The 26,216-nt window shown below is 44.3% G+C and overlaps 1 protein-coding gene across 4 annotated transcripts in view; it reads right to left on the bottom strand.

Annotated features, from left to right (window-relative positions):
* Positions 1 to 26,216, bottom strand: part of GNB1L (G protein subunit beta 1 like) — a 71,862-nt gene that overhangs the window by 17,884 nt on the left and 27,762 nt on the right. For 3 of the 4 annotated variants that reach the window (XM_061602545.1, XM_061602543.1, XM_061602546.1), the window contains 3 exons: positions 11,071 to 11,211; positions 8,624 to 8,752; positions 2,902 to 3,064 (listed from right to left, as the gene is read on the bottom strand). In XM_061602545.1, coding sequence (XP_061458529.1) covers positions 2,902 to 3,064; positions 8,624 to 8,752; positions 11,071 to 11,186 — 408 coding nt within the window. In that variant the 5' untranslated portion in view covers positions 11,187 to 11,211. Of the gene's footprint in view, positions 1 to 2,901; positions 3,065 to 8,623; positions 8,753 to 11,070; positions 11,212 to 12,081; positions 12,254 to 26,216 lie in introns of all 4 variants that reach the window. The other variant, XM_061602544.1, reaches the window with a different exon arrangement.

Raw genomic sequence — 26,216 nt, 5'->3', positions numbered from 1 at the left:
TTAACCAGAGATTTCAGGGTCTGCGTAAGGGTCTTCTGGATTCAAAGGATGTGTGACAATCTCTCCCTGATTCTAAGTATGTTGCTTGTGGGGGTGGAGAAGCTGCTAAAGGGTGGGGTATGTATTTAAATACATGAAGGAAGGAATAAATAAATTAATTTGCAAGGAAATGGAAAACTCTACACCAGGGTTCTTAGCCTGTGGTCCATGGACCTCTAGGAGGTCCATGGGTAGGCTTCAGAGGATCTGTGAAAACTGGGTGCCAAAAAAAAAAAAATCAACAATTTCCAATGCAATAAAATAAATTGCATGCAAGGTTTTGCATGTAGGTGTTTATGTGCATTTTTCTGAGGAGGGGGTCCATAGCTTTCATCAGATTCTCAAAGGGGTCCATGACCCAAAAAAGGTTAAGAACCACTGAACTAGACCATGGATGGGGAATCTTCCAAATATGGCTGGGCTCCAGCTCCCATCATGCCTGACCATTGGCCAGGGTATTTAGAGGCTGAAGGGAATTATTATTTATTATTTTATCAAAGCGGCACACATGTGGTTCCCAGGTGGTCTCCCATCCAGGCACTGACCGGACCCAGCCCTGCTTAGCTTCAGAAAGGTGGGGGCCTCATGTGCCTTCAGACCATACCCTGGGACTATGAGTTCAACCACATCCGGAGGCCCACCACTTTCACCATCCCTGATGTAGACAGCATTGCCAATATTCCTGCACCTTAATTTCCATTGCATGCACCAAGGCTTGGAAAAGAGAAGGAAACACCCAGCCATTTTTGGCTGCTGCTCTCAGAGATCAGAAGTCAGCAAGGGGCAAAAGGGTCAGCTGGCTAGACTGACAGACCCAGCAAAGGAGCCTGCAAATGCTGTCACCCGGCCTCAGAAACAAATCCTGGATCTTGCGAATTTTGACAACTGTGACTTAAACTAGAGGACGCTTTGTGTTGATATGGGAGGGTGTTTTATTTTTATTTTGCTTACTAGGAGAAACAGTTTGTCTTTGCCTGAGGTTAACAGTGTTCCTGGGTGGCTACGGGGAGGGGAGGGGCACGAGAAAACACACCCTTTTACTTTTGCACATTTATAATGCTTTTTAACATGTTTCTGGCAAATTGGCAGGAGCAGCGCATGTAACTCATAATTGGTGATTTAAATGCAATCACGAACAAATAAATGCCTGTTCAGATCTTATTATTCATAGACTGAACCTGCTTCAAGACAAAATTACCCTTTTTGAGTCCCAGCCAAGCAGAGACACATATTAAGTCTTCATGTTAATCATAAGCCTCAAAAGTACTTTGGCTCATAGTGCTGTTTGAGGATCATATATATATATATATATATATATATATATAAGACAGTTTTGAAAGCAACAAACAGAACCCCACTCAAGCTTGCTCTGGATCCCTATAAGGATTCCGTTAATCACCTAAAATATATATAAACGTAATTGTGATTAACCAAACAGAGGTTTTTATTGTATTACCAAAACGTTTCGGCTTCCGCCTTCATCAGCTGCTAATATACAAATGATGTTACCAAGGTGGCAGTTATAGAGCTTTGAGGATGGAATGCTCAGAGGGGCTTCACTTGCAGGAGCTAAGTAATGTCTGTACTGTCCTCCAGGTTCAGGCCATGTGGTGCCAATGTGTCCAGAGTAAATCCAAAAGTTCTCCTTTTTGGTCAGTGCTGCTGGATCTGCTGGCATCTCTATTGCCGTTATGGAAAAGTCCAACAGGCTGTGACCCTTGATGTTAAAATGCTTTGCAACTATATATATATAGTGTTGTTTGAGGATCTATCTATCTATCTATCTATCTATCTATCTATCTATCTATCTATCTATCTATCTATCTATCTATCTATCTATCTATCTATCTATCTATCTATCTATCTATCTATCTATCTATCTATCTATCTATCTATCTATCTATCTATCTATCTATCTATCTATCTATCTATCTATTAGGTGCTTCCGCATGGATTATATGGAATTTCTGACTTGGACATTTTTTTTTATTTGGCAAGACAGCAAGTCCATGACTGCAATCAGCAATGCCCAACATCCGTGGGAAGGGACAGTAGTTCAAAGAGTAGAGTAATCTGCTTTGTATGTGGAAAGTGGCAGGTTCAGTCCTTGGCATCTCCACTTAGAAGGGGTAGTAGGACCCTTCTCTGCCCGAGATCCTGGAGAATTTGTTGCCAAAGCCCCTCTCCAAATCAGGATCTTCACCCCAGATGACCCCACCCTGGGATACATAAAGAAGGTCATCAGCTGCAGATATTCAGATGACAACTGCAACCGGGCTAGGAAAACTGCATTAGCAGCATAAGAGCACCATCATGTTCTCAGCTGATCTAATTAGCCGACACAAAGCATTCCTTGTATCTCTTTCTGAGAAAAGTTACTTTACGTAGATAACAATCATTTCCACATTTTGGATCATCCAATTTATTAAAAACCAGAGCATGCCAAATATTGCTCCTGCACCAGAAAATACGTGAAAGCCTGCCTCCTTCCCTACAGAGCCCCTCGTGTGTTATGGGCAGAGGGGCCCTCTTGCTAGTTCCGCTGCCCTCGGAAGTTGGGAGAGGGGCACAGCCTGGGAGATGGATGCTCTGTGGCAGCCTCTAAGCTGTGGAAGTCCCTCCCCACAGAGGTGTGTCTGGTGCCTTCACTGCATAATTTGCGTCGACTGCTGAAGACCTATGTCTTTACCTATGCCTGGCCCTTTGACAGTTGATTGATCGATATATATAATTAGGATCCAAATTGCTTCTCACTTATGTTAATACGGTAGTACTACATTGTTGTAACCTGCCCCAGAGCCCTGTGTTGAAAGGCGGTTAAGAGATCCTATAAATAAAATGAAATAAAATAAGTTAACGTACCTCTTCTAAGCCTTTCCACGGCATGGCCAGTAGCGACCGCCTCTCTGCCACCTCCAAAAGCGAACACTTGCAGAACCCAACATTCGCCGTGAAAACAGAGTCCGTGACAACGCTCCCTCCTTCAGCTAAGTCCCACTGGCAGACATTTTGGTCACGGCCCTGGCTTTTAAAATTAAAACAGGATTCGTCATATGGTAGAATTCCCCAGTTCTGGGCACCTTCCAGCTGTGGATCCCCAATAGAGCTCCATGTCACCATATACCTCCGTAAGCAACACTCCCATAGATCCAGCCTTCTCATTAGCCAGTCTGAACTGTGAGCTTCCAGGCTGGTGAAAGTAGGGAAAGCTTGTCTAAGGTCCCTAATTTGTATATAAAATGGATCTCAAAATTAGTTAGTTTAAAAAAGACCCCTTGTCAAATTCATAACGTGGGATGCTCATTATTTAATTTATTTATTTTATTTAATTTCATTTATAAACCGCCCTTAGCCAATGGCTCCCTGGGCGGTGTACAACATACAATAATAACAATAATCAACAAAAATCGGAAGATATAAAATACAAAATACATAATAGCACTACCTAATATTAAGGTAATTAAAACATTAAAATACATACAAATGAATTAAAATGCCTGGGAGAATAGGAAGGTTATATTGTGTGTTGCACGTTCCTGGCTCCTGGCTCAGAAGCCACAAAAAGTCTTCTCCAGAATCGGACCATTGGCCCACCTAGTCTAACGTTAAAGGAAAGGTTGAAGGAGTTGAGTGTGTTCAGCTTGGAGATGAGGAGACTGGGGGCGGGGGACATGATAGCACCCTTCAGATATCTAAACTCCTATGGAAGCCCTTCAAATATAGAAGAAGTCAAACATCCTTGCTTCTGCTTCATGAACTGCATTGCCAACAGCAGTGGTGGTGAATTTGTGGCCCTCTAAGGGTTGTTGGAACCTACAGCCATACTACCCTGAACACGCCCGATCTCGGAAGCTAAGCAGGCCTGGTTAGTACTTGGATGGGAGACCGCCTGGGAATACCGGGTGCCGTAGGCTTAGAAGAAGGCAATGGTCAACCACCTCTGAATACCTCTTACAGTGAAAACCCTATGAATACATCCAAAAAAGATTCCTAGGGTCGCCATAAGTTGTAATCGACTTGAAGGCATATGACAACAACAAGATGGGCTCAGAAGTCCATCAGCACAGATGACGTCCCCCTTGCAACCCTGAACAAATTGCTTCTTCAGTCAACCCCAATTAGGGGCAGAGACTGACCCAATTCCCCAGACTCCACCCCTTTCTAAGCCACTGTTTTGTACTCCGCTCCAGTCGGCGGTCCATGGGCTTCTAGGAAAAGCACAAAGTAGATCCCAGAAACTTGAAATCTACTCATTCCAGAGATACACCTAAGGTAGCCAACAAGGTGCACTCAAGACGTTGTTGAACTCCAACTCCCTATCAGCCCCAGCCGCTATAGCCAATGGTCAGGAACACAAGAAGCCACCTTCTACTGAGTCAGACCATTTGCCCATCTAGCTCAGCATGGTCTGCACTGACTGGCAGTGGCTCTATGGGATTTCAGACAGCCGCCTACTCCTAGCCCTATCTGAAGTTGCTGGGGACCATGCACCTTCTGCATGTGAAGATGTTCTACCACTGAGCTGTGGCCCCCATAGGAGGGCAAAAGGTAAAGGTAAAGGTGTCCCCACACTTGTAGTGCGAGTCGTTTCTGACTCTTAGGGTGACATCTTGCGACGTTTACTAGGCAGACCGTATATATGGGGTGGGATTGCCAGTTCCTTCCCTGGCCTTTCTTTACCCCCCAGCATATGCCGGGTACTCATTTTACCGACCACGGATGGATGGAAGGCTGAGTGGACCTCGACCCCTTTTACCAGAGATTTGACTTCCTCCTTCCATTGGAATCGAACTCCAGCTGTGAGCAGAGCTTTCGGCTGCGTTACCGCCGCTTACCACTCTGCGCCACGGAGGGCAGTACTCCAATAATAATGGGATGGTTTCATGTGGCTACCCCTGGTTTACACAGACCAGCAGCAGCTCTCCAGAGTCTCAAGCAGCGATTCTTTTAACTGGAGATGCCATTGGGGATTGAACGTGGGACCTTCTGCATGCAAAGCACCCGCTCCTCCACTGAGCTAGGGTCCTGTCCTAGATATACCACCAGCACGTAACTCCGGTGCTTAAACGCTTGCACTGGCTGCCCATGTGTTGCCAGATGATAACGAAGAGCATCCAAGAGGAACCAATCAAAGAAGAGTGACATATCACAAGATTATCCCATTCTGCATCTGTGTCAGAAATTGTTTTTAGGTGTTTTTTTTTTAAAAAAAGATATTTTAAGTGTTTTTGTTTGCTGCCTTGAGCTCCTTCTGGGAGGAAGGGCAAGATCATCATCATCATCCTAGTATATATGCAGGCCAAAATGGGTTGGGTTTTTTTTACAAAATAAAATGACTTACACCATATGTTACTGAGCCTGATCCCTCACATCCCGGCCTGATCACTGAAATCTTCAGAGAAGTCTCTGTTGGTGGTCCCCCAACTCAGATGCATGGCTTGAAATGACTAGAAGCTGTGCATTTGGCGTCGTGGGTCCTAGCCTGTGAAACTCCCTCCCACCTGAGATTAGACCAGCACCCTCCTTGTTGAACTTAGTTATGTGTATAACTCAAGCTTTCTTGTTCCAGCAAGCATTTTAAGGTAACATTTGGTTTTATGATGATTTTACTGTTCTACTCTTTATGGTACATTTATTTTGTTTTTACGTACACCCCTTTGAAATGCAAATGATGAAGCGGTATATTAATGTTTTAAATAAAATAAAATGTACATAGAGGGTTGTAGCCAGCTAAGACTTACTCAGAGTAGACCCACTGAAATTCATGGCCCTAAGTTCATCATGGCCATTCATTTCAATGGGTCTACTCTGAGTTGGATACAACCCAGGGTCTCTAGTATACTGCTTCTTGTGTTCCCATTTCAGCAATAAATGTTCTTGTTTCACTTACACACACACTCACATTCTCTCACACGTACAAAATTATGTTTTGCATCTCTGGAGAGGAAAAAAATGGTAACATGACATGATCTGATGGAGAAAGAAAGTTCAGGAACTCTGCACAGAGGTAACGGTAGCCCTGAAAGATTTCTGCACAGATGCAACGAGTACATGTGAAATGAAAACCATGTAATTATGTTAACAACTCAAATTTAATTTTAGTATTCTGGGTTGTTAATTGTGGTTATGCAAACGGCAACAAATATAAACGCTAATAAGGTCTGCTACCGAAGATGTCTTCTCTTGATAAACGTGTCAAAACATCTCCAAATTGTACCGAGGCTTTGGCAATCCGCTCCAGCGGAAGGCAGACCATCTCATCCGTCAAAACAACAAAGAATCTTGCGGCACCTAACAGATTTGTGGTGGTCTACATCCCATTCATTCAGCTGCAGGAAAGCACGACTGTGTGTATGTACATGTAGAGAAAGAGCTCGCAGCCAATGCTAATCTTACTCAGAGTAGACCCATTGAAGCTAAAGAATACACCCAACTCAGGTTCATTAATTTCAGTGAGTCCACTCTGCGTAAATCTGAGTTGGCTACAACCAAACATGGCCAAAAGGCCCTGAAATGCAAAGGGCAGCCGCATGTCTGTGACATTGCCTTGGAATGTAGGAGGCGACGTGACAGAGGTGTATAAAGTCATGCACGGTGTGGAGAAAGTAGATACAGAAGAGTTTATCTCTCTCTCATAACAGACGTGCAATGAAGCTGAACGTTGGAAGCCTCAGGACAGACAAAAGGAAGGGCTTCTTCACGCAGCGCAGAGTTACAGTATGGAATTTGCTCCCACAAGAGGCAGCGATGGCCACCAACCTCGACGGCTTTAAAAGAGGATTAGACAAATTCATGGAGGAGAAGGCTATCAGCGGCTACTAGCAATGATGGGTATGCTCTGCCTCCATAGTCAGAGGCTGTATGCTTCCGAATACCAGTTGCTGGAAGCCGCAGAAGGAGACAGTGCTCTCGCATGCAGGTCCTGCATCTGGGCTTCCGACAGGCATCTGGTTGGCCACTGTGTGAACAGGATGCAGGATCAGATGGGCCACTGACCTGATCCAGCAGGGCTCTTCTGATGTTCTTATGCCTTCTACCAGGTTAGTCTATTGTCCACCTAGCCCAGTATTGTTTACTCCAGAGGTTCCCAAGCTGTGGTCCGTAGACCACCGGTGGTCCGCGAGCTTCATTCATGTGGTCCGTGGCACGTCCGCAATAAACGTTCGTGCTGATTTTTAAATGTATTTTATTGTTTCTTTTATTCCTTATATTTAATTTTATTGCAGTATAAATTCGACAGAATGAAAATGGTAATACCACAAAGTAGTAGATAAGAAATAAAAGAAGCAACCAAAAAGACAATTAAAAATCACACGCCGCCTAGACAGAGCATTACAGTTCCTGCAACAGGCAGCAAAGCCATTAGAAGTGGTCCGCCAAGACCATCAGCAATTTTCAAGTGGTCCATGGGGGAAAAAAGCTTTGGAAACCACTGGTCTACACTGTCCGGCAGCAGCTATTTCCCATCATCTTCTCCCTGACCCTTTAAGCTGGAGATGCCAAAGTTTGAATCCGGGATGATCAGCATGCACGTGAGTTGTGCCATTGCGCTATGGCCCAGCTCCTCTCCCTTCTGCTTAGCAGAGTCCAAAGGTTAGAACAGGGCAACCTCATCTGTGAAAAAGCAAGAGTGACCCTTACACAACATCACCCACTGTGATAACACTAGCTTTCTAGCTGTTTCGATGTCTGTAGTGGGAAAGGAAACCAGTTTCCCGATGAAGTCCAAGCTGAACTGAATCAAATTTGCAGGGGGGAAAAAGTAACTCAACAATATGTTGTCCCGCTGGTTGTGGGCACTTTTGGCTCATGTAGATTTCCGCAGTTGATGTCAATGGCTGGAGCATATCTGTGTGCACAAGCCCACGCGCTCAGCTTCTCTGCTGGAGTGGATGAGGAAGCCTACACACAGAGGAGGTCTGAGGCTGCCTTACAGCATTCATGAGGCTCTGGATCATGAGGATGAAATATTTTAGCCCGTAACACCTTATAAAACAGCACTTGAGAATTTGTGCAGAAAAAGACCCATTGCATTGGTGTATTTTCTGCCCTTTAGCCTGCAGAAGAAAGGCAATGGTCATTTGCCCTCAGTGCAAAAATAGCAAGGAGCTGTTTGATTGTTCCTCCTCTCCTAACGTGAAAACTATTGCACAAACACAAGTTTTGACTGTCAAATAGCAAACAGGGGCCACAGCTCAGTGACAGAGCACATGCTTTGCACGCGGAAAGTCCCAGGTTAAATCCTGGCATCTCCAGCTGGGAAAGACTCCTGTCTCAGATCCTGGAGAGCTGCTGCCAGTCAGTGAAAACCAGAGGAGGGGAACCTGAGGTCCTCCAGATGCTGCAGAGACTAGTGTACTGTGGAAGGGTAAAATTTTACATTCATTGCTCCGCCCACATTGACCCGTGGCCCCACCCACCACTAAACGTTTTCCCCAAAACAGATTGCCCAGAAGGGAATGCAGCCCTTGGGCGGACAAACATTTGCTACCTGCCTCCAGCCTTTCAGTTTGATGCTCTTTTACTGATACATGGTTCACTTAGCAAAATTCTAACGATGTTCTTTGTTAATTGCGTCACTCACCTAAGAAGTGCATTTCCTCTGTTACGTAACGTTTTCACCCAGAGCACTGATTTTCCACCGTGTCCATCCAGTGTTCTTTCCACCCGACGTGTTTTCAAATTCCAGACGTGGACCAGCCCGTTAGAAGATCTAACAATAACAACCACAAAAAAAGAGGGATGGGTGGAAGGAGACAAATGGTAATTTCTTCAGCAGCTGGATCAATTTGGATGTACTTCCAAACTTAACTGATCTTGCAGTTGTCTGCAGATCTCCTATACTGCACAGACTTTTTTATATCAATACCGCCTTGTCTATTTGCTCATCACTTCCTTTTTGGAAAAAGGGTCACTAAATGGCAGGATGTTCCTTGAAAATTTAATTCCATGCCAGGGAAACCTAAATAGTTGCACCCCGAAGAACTTCTGCATATGAAAAATATCTGAATACGCTCGCTTTGCTTATGCTTCCACAACCGTTTTGGTCTTCAAAAGAACCTGGGAGGGAATGTTTATCAAATATATTTACACCCCCATCTTTTGGTTTAAAATTCTCAAGATGACTAGCCATAGTCCTAAAACAAGAGTGAGGACCGTGTGGCTCTCCAAATGTTGCTGGGCTCCAACTTCCATCAGCCTCAGCCAGCATGGCCAATGGCCAGGGTTGATAGGAATTATGGTCCACCTACATCTGGAGGGCTGCAGGTTCGCCATCTCTGCCAAAGATTCCCAATTTCAACTACGACGCTCTTTCACGAGGCAGGTCTGGTCCTCGCAAACAGCAGATGCAGTGGTAAACCACGACACAAAATTAAAAATAATATCATAATAACCACCGATAGTAACATGCGATAGGCAGCCAAACCTAGTGGAAGCTCTGCAGGGCCAGCAACAGAAACTGTCAGCAGGAAACTGAGAAAAACTGATAAGTCCCAAAAAACCCCTTGAAAGAGCAGCACTTTTGCTCGGCTCTTAAATGCCAGTAGGGATGGAGTGGGACAGGCCTCCCCAGGGAGTGAGTTGCATAATCATGCTGCCACTGTTACCAAGCTCTAAGTGGCTGCAAGGACAGGGCACATCCTTGAAGGAAACTGAGGAAAATCTCCCATCTAGGATCTTGGAGGGCAAAAGGTTGAACTGCGCCAACAAACCTGCTCCCTCAGGATTGCTTTCTGTATTTCCAGGACATTTAGACGCGGCATACTTATTTTCGAGGCAGAGCAAGTCAGGCCCAGTGACATTGGTGTACACAGCCCGTTAGCTGATGCATGCGACTCTTTAAGGTGTGTAGGAAAGGTTGTTACTCCAAGGGAATAAACACTGGAGGTTAGTGGGCAAATATGAGCCATGAAACAGTAGAGAAAAGAAGCTCCTGTCCCCGTTCACAATTTTTGAACCACACTCAGACACACGTGCCCAAACTGTTGGCTGCCACCTTATATATTTGATATTGTGTGTGCATGCGTGTGTGTACGTGTGTGCAGTTTTATTGTATTTTTGTGTTGTTTTGATTTTATATAAGGTGCTTTGTAGCCAGTTGTAAAAATGTAAAAAAGCACAATTAAGACACTTGTTTAAATGAAATCAGAGGTTGTGGGCAGATTATATTCTGAATTAGATCACACAGATGTGGGGAATCTGCAACTATGTCCAATACGTAGTCAAATCCATCTGGGTCCGTATTGTCTGCACTGACTGGCAGGGTTTCAGGCAGGGAGTCTCTCCCAGACCTATCTGGAAGTGGTGGGGATTGAACCTGGGACCTTCTGCATGCAAAGCAGATGCTCCACCACTGAGCTATGGCCCTTCTCCTAAAAAAGAAGCTACCTTACACCGAGTCAGAGCATTGGTCCATCTAGCTCACTATTGTCTACACCAAGGGTTCCCAACTGTGGCCCACTGGTGGTCCGCGAGGTTCATTCAGGTGGTCCACTGAGAGTTTGTCAAAAGGCAATTAAAAATCGCACAGCCTCTAGGCGGAGTGCATTATATATCGCCACAACAGGCAGCAAAATCATTAAGTGGTCGGCTGAGACCTTCAGCAGTTTTCAAGGGGGGGGAAGTGTGGAAATTGTCAGTCTATTTCATCTGGCAGTGGTTCTCCAGGGTTTCAGACAGGGAGTCTCTCCCAAAGGATCACCGAATAGCAGAGCTTGGAAAAGTTACTTTTTTTGAACTACAACTCCCATCAGCCCAATCCAGTGGCCATGCTGGCTGGGGCTGATGGGAGTTGTAGTTTAAAAAAGTAACTTTTCCAAGCTCTGCCGAATAGTAGAGCATAAGGCAATTGAGTCCATTGAGTCCCCCAGCTCAATGCAGGAATCCAACGTAAAGGATAAGTCGGCTGCTTTAAGCAGCCCCACTTGTAGATGCCAGGGACTGAAATCGGGGCCTTCTGCATGCCAGGCAGGTGCTGTATGGCTCAGCTGCGCCCCTTCCCCAAAGAAGCACTGTCTCTTCCATACTCACCCAGAGAAAAGAAGGGGAGCCTCTGGTTCTGGATCTGTGCAATGAAAGCACAGAGTGTTGACCGCATCATTGGTTCCCCGCAGAATGTACTGCGGATCCGGAGGTGGGGGCGCCATAATGGCGACTATGAATTAGAAGTTCCTGTAAGAGAAAATAAAGTCAAAGGCTAAGAGAAAATAAAGACAAAGAGCACCCCCAGATCCTGAACGGAGAAATAACCATCTACTGACATACAGAGTAATCTATGACTATGGGCTGCATAAACTTTGTTCAGAGTAGGCCCACTGAAATTAGTGGACCTAAAGTTAGTCATGTTCATCATTTTCAGTGGGTTTGCTCTGAGTAGGCCTAAACACTGGATACATTCCTTAGGGTCACATTCACACCATACATTTAAAGCAGATGGTTTCCCCCAAAGAATCCTAGAAACGGTAGTTTTCCCCTCACAGAGCTACCACTCCCAGAACCTTTGACAAACAACAGTTCCCAGGATTCTTTGCGGGAAGCCATGGGTTTTAAATGTGTGGTGCGGATGTGCACACCATACACGGCCCCCACTTTTGCTATCTCCCAAAAGCCTCTATGTATTAAAAACCCCTTAATTTAACAGAAATATTAAATTGATATTAATATTGATAGTGGGACAGGGGATGGGAGAAGGAATACTCCAAGCGGAATTGCATCCAAGCACCTACTGCAAACTGGCAAAACGCACCAGTGCAAGGCTTCGGGGGCTCATTTATGGTAGATACAGCCGTTGGAAGACAAAAGAAGAGTCAAACTCTAGCACATGAACTCAAGGTTTATTCTAAGCTTTTTTTCCCTTCTGCAAAAGCAGCCAGCAAACCATTCCAGTAGTTAGTCCCATAATATACCATTAGAAGCCTTTTTTGTATGACAGTACTCACCAGTACGGAGTACCTGCACCTTGTTTGATGCCTATGCCAACCATTTTGTGCTGGCACCCACAGTACGTTTATCAGTATATGACTACTGGCATCTCGTTTTTACCTAAAAAGCCTCCGTGGCGCAGAGTGGTAAGCGGCGGTAACGCAGCCGAAGCTCTGCTCATGGCCGGAGTTCGATTCCAACGGAGGAGGAAGTTGAATCTCCGGTAAAAGGGGTCGAGGTCCACTCAGCTTTCCATCCATCCGTGGTCGGTAAAATGAGTACCCGGCATACGCTGGGGGGTAAAGAAAGGCCGGGGACGGAACTGGCAATCCCACCCCATATATACAGTCTGCCTAGTAAACGTCGCAAGATGTCACCCTAAGAGTTGGAAACGACTCGCACTACAAGTGCGGGGACACCTTTCCCTTTATAAGGTTATGAAGATTTGAAAGGAACCAGTGTTTATCTTCATTTTTTATTTCTTTTTATCTTTCCTCATCTATTTCTTTTTTAGAAATGACCTAGCTCCTTATTAAATTCCAGATGCTCAGCTGCACAGAGTACTTATTTTCACACTGCAAAAAAATTTTTTGACACTACACAAAATGTGTCTAGCTGTATATAATAAACAAGCCTTTTAAGTTGAGACCTATTATCCCAGTCTGCGTCTGTGTTCGAATTGCTTGTTAATGTTTTAACCCTTTTTTAAAATATGTTTTTAAAGCTTTTTTTAAAAAAAAATGTTTTTAACGTTTTGTTTTATTTTAAGGTCTGTTTTTATGATGTTTTAAAGTGTTTTTAGCGCTTCTGTTTGCCGCCCTGGGCTCCTGCTGTGAGGAAGGGTGCGATATAAATCAAATAATAAATAAATAGCTAAAATAAATAAATAAACCTTTCATGAACTGCCTCATATTTAAAACGCAGGTCAATAAGATCTTTGCGAGAGAAAGTAAAAGACCAGTTCTATGGTCCCTGGGAGGGCACTCTGGAGGCCGTAGGATATTGTAGATCTCCTTCGCCGAAGGAAGGGGAGGGTCCAAGCTTGGAAGGGCAGGTCCAACCTCAGGAGGCTAGCACAAAAACCTCTGCTGCCCTTGTGTTACCAACATTGACACTGGTAGAGGGAAAAAAGAGGGTGTGCCTAGGGCTGATTAGGGGAAGGCCTGGAGTCAAAGGATTCAACACCTTTCCATTCATTATAAGGGAGGAAAATATAGATTTTTTTTTTTAAAAGAAGTGCCCCCCAAAAGGGAAAAAAGTCACTCCTCCCTCATTTTCACCTTGTTCCTGCTTGCCTGGCAGAACTTTGGATATTTTGGATCCTACATTTTCCATTATCCCCCTCTAGTGATGGAAGAATCTGTCCATTTCGGTTCTTTCCATTTCTCATTTTCTCAATCTTAAATTCACGTCTCCAAGTTTCTCTAGCAATTTGCGAATATATTAAAAAAAATAATCCTCATGAAAATTCCCCAGCATTGTATACTGCAAATTTCTCTTATAATAAACACATTTTGTTTGCAGTTTTCACTATTATACCTATTTTTGCAAGCAATGTCTCCTAACATAATGCATTTTTGTATGTTATTTTCACTAATATATGCATTTTTGTAAACTTTGCTTGGTAGGAGAACTGCATTTGAATTTCGAAGGATGCCTGTGTTTCAGTTCTCATGTTGTTTCCAAAAGTGTGAATTTGATAAACTTGGTTTTAAATGGGAACTGAATTGAATTTCTCCCCCATTCCTGCCACCAACCCACGAGTAGGATTCTGTGCCCTGCCGAGTCAGCTTCGTTGAAGTCACTGGGACAGACATTTCTGTAGACGTGCACAGGGCTTCGCTGGAAGTCACACATAGGATGTTTCATACAAAAGTAAAAAGTAAAACAAAATATCAACATGTCCTTAAAAGGAAAGCCTTTTCCAGATGTCAAGATATGCCGCAATTTGATCTGGAATGGTTTTTCAGATGATATTTGTTGAGCATTCTCAAGCATTCTCTAGAGTTTTTACAGTATCGACTTTCGTATGAAGCGGCCACAGCCCAGCATCATGCGCTTTGTTCCCTGTACAGACACAGCTTTCCTTAAAAAAAAAAAAAAAGGCAAGAGATATCATCACGATGAATGTCACTACAAATCTGTCAAAAATAGTTTTGTGAGATGGAGAATTTTTTTGAAAATGAAGGCCAAGGGATCTCTTTCTCTCTGCCAGTTACAATCAAGAAAGCAAACAAGAATCCTATCAAGAGGATGAATCTTTCAGCCCGACAGAAACATTGTGAAAATAAGTAAGCTTAGGATCACGACTTCGGTGTGTCTTGGGACATAAAGGTGATTTTCCATCCCAAATCCTTGTTTAAGGTTTGGGTTTTTTTCCTCTCTTTCAGGTCTTCTTTGCTTCATAGCTACACTGCGTTACATTTGAAGGGAAGGATCCATTTCTATCTTCAGTTTTATGACGCTGTATAATAAAATGTTGCATTTCGATGATGCATCTTGATGTGTGTTGATCTCCCATGTTTTGTTTGATTTTGTGGCTCTTATTCCCTTCACTTGCGCACCTTGCTTTGAGGCATTTACTGTTGCTTAATCACCCTACTTAAAACGTGGAATTATTATTTGTAGCAGCGGCAGCAGCAGCGAGTTTTGCTTAGTTTTGAATGTGGGATTTTTATTGTATGATTTTTAAATAACGTTGATCCTTTTTTGTTGGGACACATAAGGGTTTGTGTTGAACTATGAAGCGGCATATACACTAAATAAATAAATAAATATCATAACAGATGTCACTATGACGCTCGTTACGAAACCAATTTTACAAGCTACCCAATCGATCACAGGCAATAATGTGACAAATCCAACATGCACATTACTTTGACGTGGATCCGTTTTATTATTTATTTATTTATTTTATATTCCGCCCTTCCTCCCAGCGGGAGCCCAGGGTGGCAAACAAAAGCACGCAAAAACCCTTTAAAACGTTATAAAAAAACAGACTTTAAAATACATTAAAACAAAACATCTTTAAAAACATTTTTAAAAAAAAAAAAAAAGCTTTCAAGACATCTTAAAAAAAGGTTAAAACTTTTTTTTAAAAAAAAGTTTAAACGCATCTTAAGAAGCAATTCCAACACAGACGCAGACTGGGATAAGGGCTCAACTTAAAAGGCTGGTTGAAAGAGGAAGGTCTTCAGTAGGCGCCGAAAAGATAACAGAGATGGCGCCTGTCTCATATTTAAGGGTTTCCATTTGGGTTGTGAATGTTTATGATGTCAACAGTCAATCCTGATGCATTACAAGGGTGGAGAACCTCAGCTTCAGAGACCAAATGTGGCTCTGCACACCTCTCCATCCGGCCCTTGGGACTCTCCCTAGGCCACCCCTCCTGGAGTGTTTTTGCCAGGCTGGAACGTGTCCTTGAACTCTGATCCTGTTTCTTGCTTGCCTGGATGGAGGATAGAGAGGGGCGTGTAAGTCTGTGTAGAAATCAGACTGCTGTAGAAAGGGTAAAGTTTACATTTGGTGCTCTGCCTTCTTTTGTCTCTGGCCCCGTCCACCATCAGCCTGTGGCCCCCGGAAGGTTGCCCAGAAGGGAATGCGGCCCCCAGGATGAAAAAGTCTCTGGATTACACCCTTTCACAAGGCTGCTCCCCAGCTGAGGTTCAACTTCTCCCATGCCTGTAACAGGGTTCAACTTTTGGATGATGCCGTCGCAAAAATCATGCTGTGCTTTAAAGTCCTTTCACCTTCCGTGCCCGTGCCGATACCCTCGCGAGCATCTTCAAAGCAGCGGCATGTGTTTGCAGCATCCTGCTTCCCATGCGGTTGGCTCAAAGGACGGCACCCGGGCAAGAGACGCCAAAAGGGAGTTGTCATTGAAGCACATGAAGACTCCTGACGAAGTATTACAGCCGAAAGAGGGGGATAAAATGGAGCAGAGAGTCACCCCAAAGGCTATCTGGAATTATGAGGAATGATTTAATAGAGTGCTGTTTCTTTTTTTAAAAAAAACCTTTTAATTACTGACACACAAGTGTTTTGCTGACAGAAGTTAAGTCTGTGCGTGTGAATCCAGGGAGGGTTATTCAGCTGGCACGAAACTGGCGCTTGCAAATGCATGTCTGTACATGGGCACTATCGCTGACGATTTTTAGATGTTCCGCATGGGAGGGGGGCTGAAACAATTGCCATCATCCTCTGAATCCATTTGTAAATAAAGCTGAACATACTCTTTCTCGCCATGTAGTTCCCACTGATGCAATAGACCAGCATGGGCGGCAAAAGCCTTGTTTTTCATTGTGTCAGATCTGTAATCATCCTGTTTGCTGTTAAGAAGCCAACCTCTGCCCTTAAGTGAAACAGGTCTGGGGGTGTCGGAGAATTCTGCTAGAAAAGAGAGCCGGAGAGGAAGGGCCATAGCTCAGCGGTAGATCATCTGCCTTGCGTGCAGAAAGTCCCGGGTTCAATCCCTGACATCTTCAAGCAGGGTTCGGAGAGACTCCTGCCTGGAAACCCTGGAGAGCTGCTGCCAGTCAGTGCAGACAACACTGAGCTAGATGGACCAATGATCTGAGTTGGTATAAGGCCGCTTCCTATATTCCTATAAATTCCCGCAATTTACATGTACGTCCGAGATTAGTATCGGAAATCATGTAACCATATTACGTAATTAATTATCCGTAGCTCAGTGGAAGAGCATCTGCTTTGAATGCAGAAGGTCCTAGATTTAATCCCTGGCATCTTCAGGTAGGGCTGGGAGAATCTCCCTGTCTAAAAACCTGGACAGCTGCTGCCAGTCAGTGTCGACAATACTGATGGACCACTGGTCTGACTCAGTAGAAGGCAGCTTCCTATGTTCCTGTCTGAGTTTCAGCAACAGCAGATAGCAAGAGAAAGCATGTAGATTTTAGTGGAAGCTAACTGTAGCAGAACGGAAACAGCGCCAATTGTGACCAAACCAGGATGGGATGGAAATCACAGCCTTCTTACATCCGTAAATAGAGCGCATCATGTATACCTCCGGAAATGGTACATGTGTCTGGTCTTAGCAGGAGTAGGTTCTGAGTTCATTCTACTGTGCTTATGGGTCACAACCACACCATACATTTAAAACACACTTAACGTACATGGCTCCCCCCAAAAATGCAGTTTAGCCCTCACAGATTACAAATCCCAGGATTCATTGGGGGAAACCCATGTATGGTGTGTGGAAGTGGCCATAGGGGGAACAGTGCAGCGGTGGCATAGAAGGTAAAGTGCCAGAACTCAACTGCTAGGAGCTGGGGTGTAGTCAACCGAGGTCATGGAGGGTCATAGACCCCTTACTTTTTTGGGAACATGGTCCCAGGCAGGTCCCCATGTATAAGCCAATCAGTATGAAAGGGGAGCATGTTAGCTACTGAAAAGAGTCCTTGACCTTTCGTGCCGACTACAGCCAATAAGAGTGAAAGGAGGCGAGTCAGCCAATGAGAAGACTCTTCTCAGTAGCCAACATACAGCCTCCCCTTTCATGCTAATTGGCTCCTAGGGATGCCTGCTGTAGTGGAGTGTGCACTTGGGAGATGACACTGAGAGCAAGGAGGCGAAGGAAAAAGGAAAAGGGGACATGGCTGCGAGGGTGCACAGTGTGTGTCATGAAGGGACCCTGCACTTCTGAATTTGCCACTACGCTACTGGCAGGGAGAGAAGTCTGAAAAATCCGCCGAAAGCACTTTGCAAAATGGAATCTCAGCGTTAACAAGACGTGATCCACCCAATCATAATATATGCTGATTCATACAATGCATAATTCACACTGGAACGGATTAGGACGCCACCTAAATCCCAGAGCAGACTATCTGTCCCACTTGCCCAGTGCTGTCGACTCTAACCGGCAGCAGCTCTCCAAGATTTCTGGGTGAGGTCCCTTCCCCACCACCTTGCTTCTTCTAACCGGAGATGCTGAGGACTGAACCCAGGCAGTGCTCTACCACTGACCTTTCTCATTCTAATGCAGAATATTTCCTTGAAAACAGCACTTCCCTTTTCACTTCCAGGCTGGATTACTGTGTTGCGCTCTATGTGGGGCTGCCCTTCAGGTTGGTCCAGAAGCTGCAGTTGGTGCAAAATGAGGTGGCGAGACTCACTGAGGCAGGGTATCACCAACATGTCACTCTGCTGCGGAAAGAATTGCACTGGCTGCCCATTTGCTATCGGGCCAAGTTCAAGGTTCTGGTTTTGGTGTACAAAGCCCTATACAGCTTGGGACCAGGATACCTGAAAGACCATCTTATCTCTTATATACCCAGTTGATCACTGAGTTCTGCAGGTGAGGGCCTCCTGCAGATACCATCTTATCAGGAGATCCATTCTGCACAACATAGGAAACAGACCTTTAGTGTGGCGGTACCTACCCTTTGGAATTCCCTCCCTTTAAATATTAGACAGGCACCATCTCTGTTATCTTTCCGGTGCCTACTGAAGACCTTCCTCTTTCAACAAGCCTTTTAAGTTGAGCCCTTATCCCTGTCTGCGTCTGTGCTGGAACTGCTTTGTAAGATGTTTTTAAACCTCCTTTTTAAAAAAATGTTTTTAAACATGTTTTGTTTTAATATATTTTGAAGTCTGTTTCTATGATCTGGGCAGCCAGGGTTCAAATCCCCACATAGCCATGAAGCTCCCAGGGTGACCTTGGGCCAGTCGCCGCCTCTCAGCCTCATGAAAACCCTATTCATAGGGTCGCCATAAGTCGGAATCGACTTGAAGGCAGGACATTGACATTTTTTATGATGTTTTAAAGTGTTTTTAGTGCTTTTGTTTGCTGCCCTGGGCTCCTCTTGGGAGGAAGGGCGGGATATAAATAAAACAATAAATAAATAAACTGTAGCTGTGTTTTTAGAATGCTTTTCTTGTTCTTCAATTGCTTTTGTTGATATGTTTGCTGCCCTGGGCTCCTTTGGAAGAAAGGGAAGGATATAAATTAAATTAATAACAACGGCAACGTTTTTTGTTAAATCTCTTGGTGGAGAGCAGATGTACTTTGGCTGCTATGCACATTCATGTAAAGCATAGGTGGTGAAGCAGCGGCCCTCCAGATGTTACTGGACTCCCCCATCAGCCCCAGTGGTCAGGGCTGACGGGAGCTGAAGTCCAACATCTGGAGGGCTGATGGGGGAGTCCAGCAACATCTTATGCACATGATTACATAATGCCAGCTTACATGCCATCTTATCCACAGGATGCTGCAGTAGGAAGGGAGGAGAGAAAATGCTGGTAACTTCAGGATGACATTTCAGTGCTGAAGCTCACCAGTACTTCTCCCCGAGGCAGGCACCTTCTCCACACACACAAATGCCCTGGAACAACACTACATCTAGAACAGGGATGTCCAAGGTGGTGCCTTCCAGATGCTGTGGATGCCAGCTCCCATCAGCCCTGACCACTGGCCAAGCTGGCTGGGGCTGATGGGAGTTGGAATCCAACAACATCTGGAGGGCCCCACTTTGGCCACTCCTGGTCTGGGACATCTTGGAGAGGGAGAGGAATGGCGGCAGCCTCAAAAAGCGGGTGGCCACCAGTCGGGCTGACATAACTATTCCTCTGGAATTTTGAACACTTGCACGTTCCGACACCAAAAGCACAAGCCAGGGCAGGAAAAAAATCTAATCACTTTACTAGGTGGTTCTTAATCACCCAGACCAACCCAGCTGCTGCCGTTCCTAACTGTGTCGATGGAATTCCAAAGCTGTCATTTTGCTATGTAATCACACGAAAAAAGGTTGTTTCCTAACTTGTTATAGGCCTTTTCCCAAAAATATGCAAATGTCAGAAAGATTACCTTTATTTTATTTTTAAAAAAAGACTAGAAAAAAGAACAGCTCCCAGGACCTTAAAAACATTAACTGTTTCCCACAGGAAAAATTCCGACAGAATTCAGCAACTCTCCTGCTCCCACCCCTGTCACTTGCATTTCCATCACACGTTGAAGCAAAAACAAAATTTCTGGTAAAATATCATTCAGTTCCCTCTGTCTTGGACACCTCCTTCCCCTCTCCTCGCCCTCTCCGCCCCCAGCCAGCCCCTGATAATCCCAACATCTAGAGCCAAGACCAAAAATATGATTTTTCTAATCACTTTTAGAATAGCCAAGAGATGATGCCCAAGGAAACAATAACTATTGTCGGGTACACCAGAAATAAATCTTTCCAAGGTACATCTGGCAAACGGGGGGGGGGGGGGAGGATGAGACTCAAACCAACAGGTGTGCAGCCATAATTATGGCCACAAAAGTATTTGACACATCCAGGTGTGCTACTGATCAAACATATGAAATCCCTGTTATTCTTTGGAAATTCCAAGCCCACCAGGTGCCCTCCTTACAAAGGAAAGCAAGATTAAAGAATTAAGAGACTGATCTTAATGGTGCTAACACCACCGCCCCATCACACACCTTACTTCAATTGTTCACTCTCGTTTACAGCGCAATCCTATACCTGCCTACTCAAAAGTAAGCCCTGCTTAGTTTAGTGGGGCTTACTCCCAGGTTAAAAGGATACAGGATTGCAGACTTTGCTTACAAATCATTGTTTACAGCTAGATCACTGTACGAAAGTCTGATGGCGGCACCGACTTATTAAAGCTGCGTGCAAATACAGATGCTGCTTCTTGGGAGATACAGAACTCATTAACCCAAGCAAGAAGGAGACAGAGCAGGAAGAACGAGGGCAAGCTCCAGATCTCTCCAGCCTTCTGGAGCAAGTCCCCTTGCAGTTCAGTGGGTAGGCCTGGTGTCCGAGAAGCCCGTGCTTCTCAATGGGTAGACCTGGAGGCCAGCCGTTCAATGCATTTCAGTGGGTAGACCTGGGGCCCAAATGGCCCATGTGTCTCAATGGGTTTACCTGGTGGCAGGAGAGCCCATGCTTTCCAATGGGTAGACCTGGCCTCCGGAATTTTGAGCGGCCGGGACTGAAACCCCTAAATCTTCTCCATGCTGTGCCTTGTCCGCCGGCCCTTTATTTCCCTTTTCTCTGTTGATGCTCCTTATTGCAGCAACCATGGCTCAGTGGCAGAGCACGTGCCTTGCCCGCAGCGCAGTGGTTCCCAAACTATCTTTCCCCACGGACCACATGAAAATTGCTGATGGCCTTAGAGGACGACTTCCTAATTTTTCTGCCTGTTGTGGCAATTGTAATGCGCCGACCTAGATGCCATATGGTTTCTAATCGTCTTTTAATTGCTTCTTTTATTTCTAATTTTGTATTTGAGTGTATTCCATTCCGTAGGATTCAAACTGTAATACGACAAAATACAAGATAAGGAGGGAAAGAAGCAATAAAAAGACACTTAAAATCAATAGGAATATTTAATGCAGGCACGCTGCGGACCACCTGAATGAAGCTCACGGACCACAGTTTGGAAACCTCTGCTGTAGAAGGCTGCAGGTTCAATCCCCAGCATTTCCGGCAAGGGTTGGGAAGGACTCCTGCCTAAAGCTCTGGAGAGCCACTGACAGTCAGTTTCTCCTGATCTTTAGCCGGAATCTAAAGATTAGGGAATTGCAATTCCACCCCTCACCCAGTTGGTTCTAGCCCTGCCTCCTGGAACAATAGAGATGAACTCTGCTCCATCTTCCGCAGGATATTTGGATACCTCTGTCACATTTCCCTTTAAAACTTTTCCTCTCCAGGTTAAACATACCCATCTTTCAAATAAATATAGAAAGAGCCAAGTCCACCAACCTGCACTCGAAAGTGGCCAGGTGGATGCGTCTGGGAGCCCACAAAAGGGGAACGAAAGCGATGCTCTCCACTATTTGCTTGTAACCAGACTCTACTATTCTACATTTATATAAGTGTAGAGGCAGTACGAATGTTAATTCCTGGCTTTTTAACTCGCTCACCTGTTCTTTCAGCTGCTACTTCATTTAATCATTTGTACTGTTCTCCTGTACAGTAATACCTCAGTTAACAAAGTAGATGTGTTCCTGGACATTACCTCTCCAACATAAACTTTTGATACCAGGTGTAGGAATAACATGGAAAGAATAGGGATAGGTTCCTACACCCGCTCACAGATGGTGGGGCAGCTTCAACAGGGGCTTTAAAGGGCGCCTACCCAGAACCCACCTCTTCCCCCTTCTGAATTGTATTGGATCCTTCCCTCCCCAGCCCTAGGAGAAAGCAATAGATCTCTTTAATGCAAAGGCAACACACAGGCTTGTCAGTTTCACCCTGGCAAAGCAAAGGCATTTATCAGGTTATTGATAGCAAAGCAAAGACACAGGCTTGAAAGTTTATCCATAGCAAAGCAAAGCTGCTCAGTTTCAACTTCAACAAGCCTTCCTGAAAAGGAGCTTGGATCCTGGAGGATTAGTTAACTGAAGTATTCCTGTATTGCATTTTTAAAAAAAATTGGTAACTTGCTCTAGAGATGATTTTGATGAAGGAATACACAGAAATAAAAATAGAACCAACCAAGTACTGAAATCCCACCACATACACGACAGGAAGTTTCTTCTTTTAATTCTGTTTCTATTTTCTATTCTCCTCTGCAACCCCCACCCCCACCCCCACCCCAAAATCCAGGAAACGTGTCAAAACTGTTTGTGAATAGCATTTGGCTTAAGAGAAACAGATTGGCCACTTTAGCCTCACTGTGAAAAACAATATACTTGAGCCAGACCAAAATAAAAGGCGAACACATACACACAAATAACCCTCACTTTCTAATGGCACAGCACACTGGGAATGACTCAACTCCTAAGAATATAAACACCTTCCAAAAAGATGGGCACCTTTCAATGCAATTATATACGCTGGCAAAACTGGTTTGCGTGTTTCTTACTTATCACAATTACGTCCCTCCTTTCTGGTGTTACAGGAGTTCTGAGCCAGTCTCACATTCACACGCGGACCAGCGCAGGTCTGCTTAGTTTCAGCAAGGTTGGAGCACCAGGGGCCTTTTCAGACAATGTTCTAATACAGGGATGGGGCACCTGTGGCCCTCTAGATGTTGTTGGACTCCAGCTCCCTGACCACTGGCCATGCTGGCTGGGGCGATTGGAGTTGGACTCCAACAGCATCTGGAAGGCCAAAGGTTTCCACCCATTCTAACCCATCACCAACATTCTTTGCAGATAAATGTCCGACAAGGCATCAAAAGAGACTCAGTGATGCAACTTTAGCAGAGTTATGGGGAACCTTTGGCCCTCTAGATACTGCTGAACACCCATCAGTCCTAGCAAGCATGGTCAATGGGCAGGGATGACGGGAGTTGTAGTTCAGCAACATCAGGAGGGCCAAAGGTTCCCCGTACCTGACTTTGCACATATAAAATTAAAAACAAAATTATGGTAACTGGAATACAGAATGCAATAAGGATTACTTTGTTTTACAAACATTACTACTCTTGGTGCAAGAGGCTTATGAAATGACATGATAATGTATTTTTAAAACTTCCAAAGGCAACAGTAAGAGTGTCATCAAGAGATTGCCGATTTTTATCACCACTCTACATGATAATAGCTGCTACTCCGTACTTGTCAACATCTCTGTCTTGATTGACCAAATGTATTTTTTTAACAGTCTGGAAACAATAAACACTGCCAGCACCCTGCATTTTAAAACAGACACTAGACAGGCTTTAATGACCAGATCTTCTATTCATTTAAACATCCATCAGCAACTCCACCCTACACAGAAGACTCAGGGCAGGAAGCAATTAAACACACGTATGCAAACCAAAGTAAAATTTAAAAAGCTTAAGCAGGCCCAAATTGGGGAAACCATGGTCAGCGCTAACCATCATTGCTTCCAAACCATAGTCAGCGTTAATCATAGCTTGCCTGATTTGCATAATACAGCAAACTAGGGTTAAAGGAAACCAAGAAATGGATGATGAAACTGACATGCTAGAGGAGAAGGGTTCAAGCCTACAGCATGTGTCTGGTCCTCCAAACTACATTTCCCTAGCTGGTGCCCTTCAGATGTTTTGGACTCCAACTACCATCAGCTCCAATATGCATGGCTAATGGCCAGGCATGATGGGAGTCGTAGGCCAAAACATATAGAACAAACCTGCTCTAAACCATGGTTTGGAGAATTGTGTGCATTAACCTAAGACATCTGATGGAAGCAAATAAACTGAGCTTAAAACAGTAAGACCTTAGTAGGCATTCCAAGTTACTTTTTCAGTCACCTCTCTCACTAACCACAAACAGGCAACCCCCCCCCTTCAGAGTATTTTAGTTGGGATAAATAATGTCCTGCACATAAAATCACGCTGTATCAAATGTGACTTTTAGGAAATTTGGAATCTGAGCTGGTGCCTTGAGGATCACTTCCAAATGCTTCCATCTGGGTGTTGTGAAATTTCAGCTATAACTATTTTCCATATGAAAACACGTATTCGGCATGGGAGCAAAACTAAGAGTGATGGTAATTATTTTTAGGACACCGAGTTAGCATATGGATCTCATTGCCATTTATATATTTTAGTCAGTGAAACAAAAAAAGTGCTATTAATCAATATGTACACCCCATATATTAACATAAACATTCATCATTCTAATACTCCCGGTGTGTCAAACTGATAATTTTTTTTCAGTCTTTCATTCTGACACATTTGCCTTCAGCTATCAGCTGGTTGACCTTTCCAAACACAGTAAAACATTTTGGGCACTGAAAGCAAAGGCTTCCAAGACAGCCAAATAGCATGGCAACATGGAAATATCCCCCCCCCCAAAAAAGCAGGGGAGGTAGAGAGATTGAAGTGGAATAGAGTTCCACATTTGGCATATGCTTTGGAATATGTAACACGAAAATGTCGCATGAGAAACAGCTGAAGCTGAAGAGACTTTATTTTTCCTACCCAGGTTCAACTTTGTAGATAAGGAGATTTTTTTGCAGGGAGGGTGGCGGGAAAGGAAAGAGATAGAAAAATGCAGCTGTTCTGTTTTACAAAGCCATAAATTCCTTGCTAAAATGCAACAATGAAATTGAAGAAAGGCTAAAACAAACCCTGCAATCACTGAATTCCAAAAGGCACAGGTCTTACTTGCATACTTTCTTCCCAAGGATGAATCTCTTTTTTAACGTGGATGTTAACACATGCAAGGCGTATCTGCACAAGTCACAGCTGGGAAGGGGTCCAACAAGACGGGTGTGTGTGTCAAACATGTCCTAGGCAGAAACTGTCCTGGGATAGCCACTGGATCCTGCGATTGTAATTTCGATGTTTTCCCCTCTCTCCTATTACTAAGAAATCGAGGTCCTCCAATGAAACAGACAGGTAGGAGTTTCAAGGCAGATAAAAGAAAGTACTGCTGCGTACATGCATCATACGTTCAAAGCAGCAGTTCCCAAACCTTTTCCCCTACAAATCACTTGAAATTTGCCAAGGGTCTTGGTGGACCACTTCGTGTTTTTCTGCCTGTTGTAGCGACTGTAAGGCGATGTGCTAGACGCGGCATTTTTATCGCTTATTTTATGTCTTGTAGTTATTTCTTGCATTGAATTACAGTTTGCATTCCACAGAACTCACACTGAAATGCTATATAAAAAATAGGAAGCAACAACAGAAATAAAATTAAAGACCAATACAGATACCTAATGCGGGCATGCTGAAGACCACTGGTTGTCCACAGACCAGTTTGGAAGCCCCTGATTTCCCCACACCCACACCTCAAGAATCATGAGAATTTTAGTTCTCGTCACAGAGCTACAGCTCCCAGGATTCTTTCAGGGAAAGCATACATTTTAAATGTGTTCTAAATGTACGGTGTGCATGCAGCTGCCTTTTTCACACAGCACATGCAATGGAATTTGATGCCCAGCAGCTTTTACGGCTCAAAATAGATCAGAGAGATCCATGGAGAAGGCTTATTAGCAACTACAAGTCCATCAGTGACTACAGTTTTTAGGATCCATCCTTCCTAAATTCTTGCAATTGTCATTTGTTTCAAGCTGGTTTTCATGTTGTATTGGAAATTGTTGTGGCCCACCCTGGGACCGTCTGGTGAAGGGAAGGTAATAAATCAGAACAATAACAACAATGGATCTATCAAGGGAAGGGCCTTTTTGATGTAGTTCCCAAAGCAAGGGTAGGGAACCTGTGGCTCTCCAGAAATAGTTCAACTACTGCCTATGAGCTGCAGCGAGCATGGTCAATGGTCAAGGATAATGGGAGTTGTAGTATAGCAACATCTGGAAGGTCACAGGTTGCCCAACCCTAGGTCCGAAGCATGGAACTCTATCAGGAACTCTTACTGTTTTGTA

The sequence above is a fragment of the Rhineura floridana genome, chromosome 19 (assembly GCF_030035675.1).
Source record: "Rhineura floridana isolate rRhiFlo1 chromosome 19, rRhiFlo1.hap2, whole genome shotgun sequence".
Taxonomy (NCBI): Eukaryota; Metazoa; Chordata; class Lepidosauria; order Squamata; family Rhineuridae; genus Rhineura; species Rhineura floridana.
This window is presented reverse-complemented; position numbering and strand designations above follow the sequence as displayed.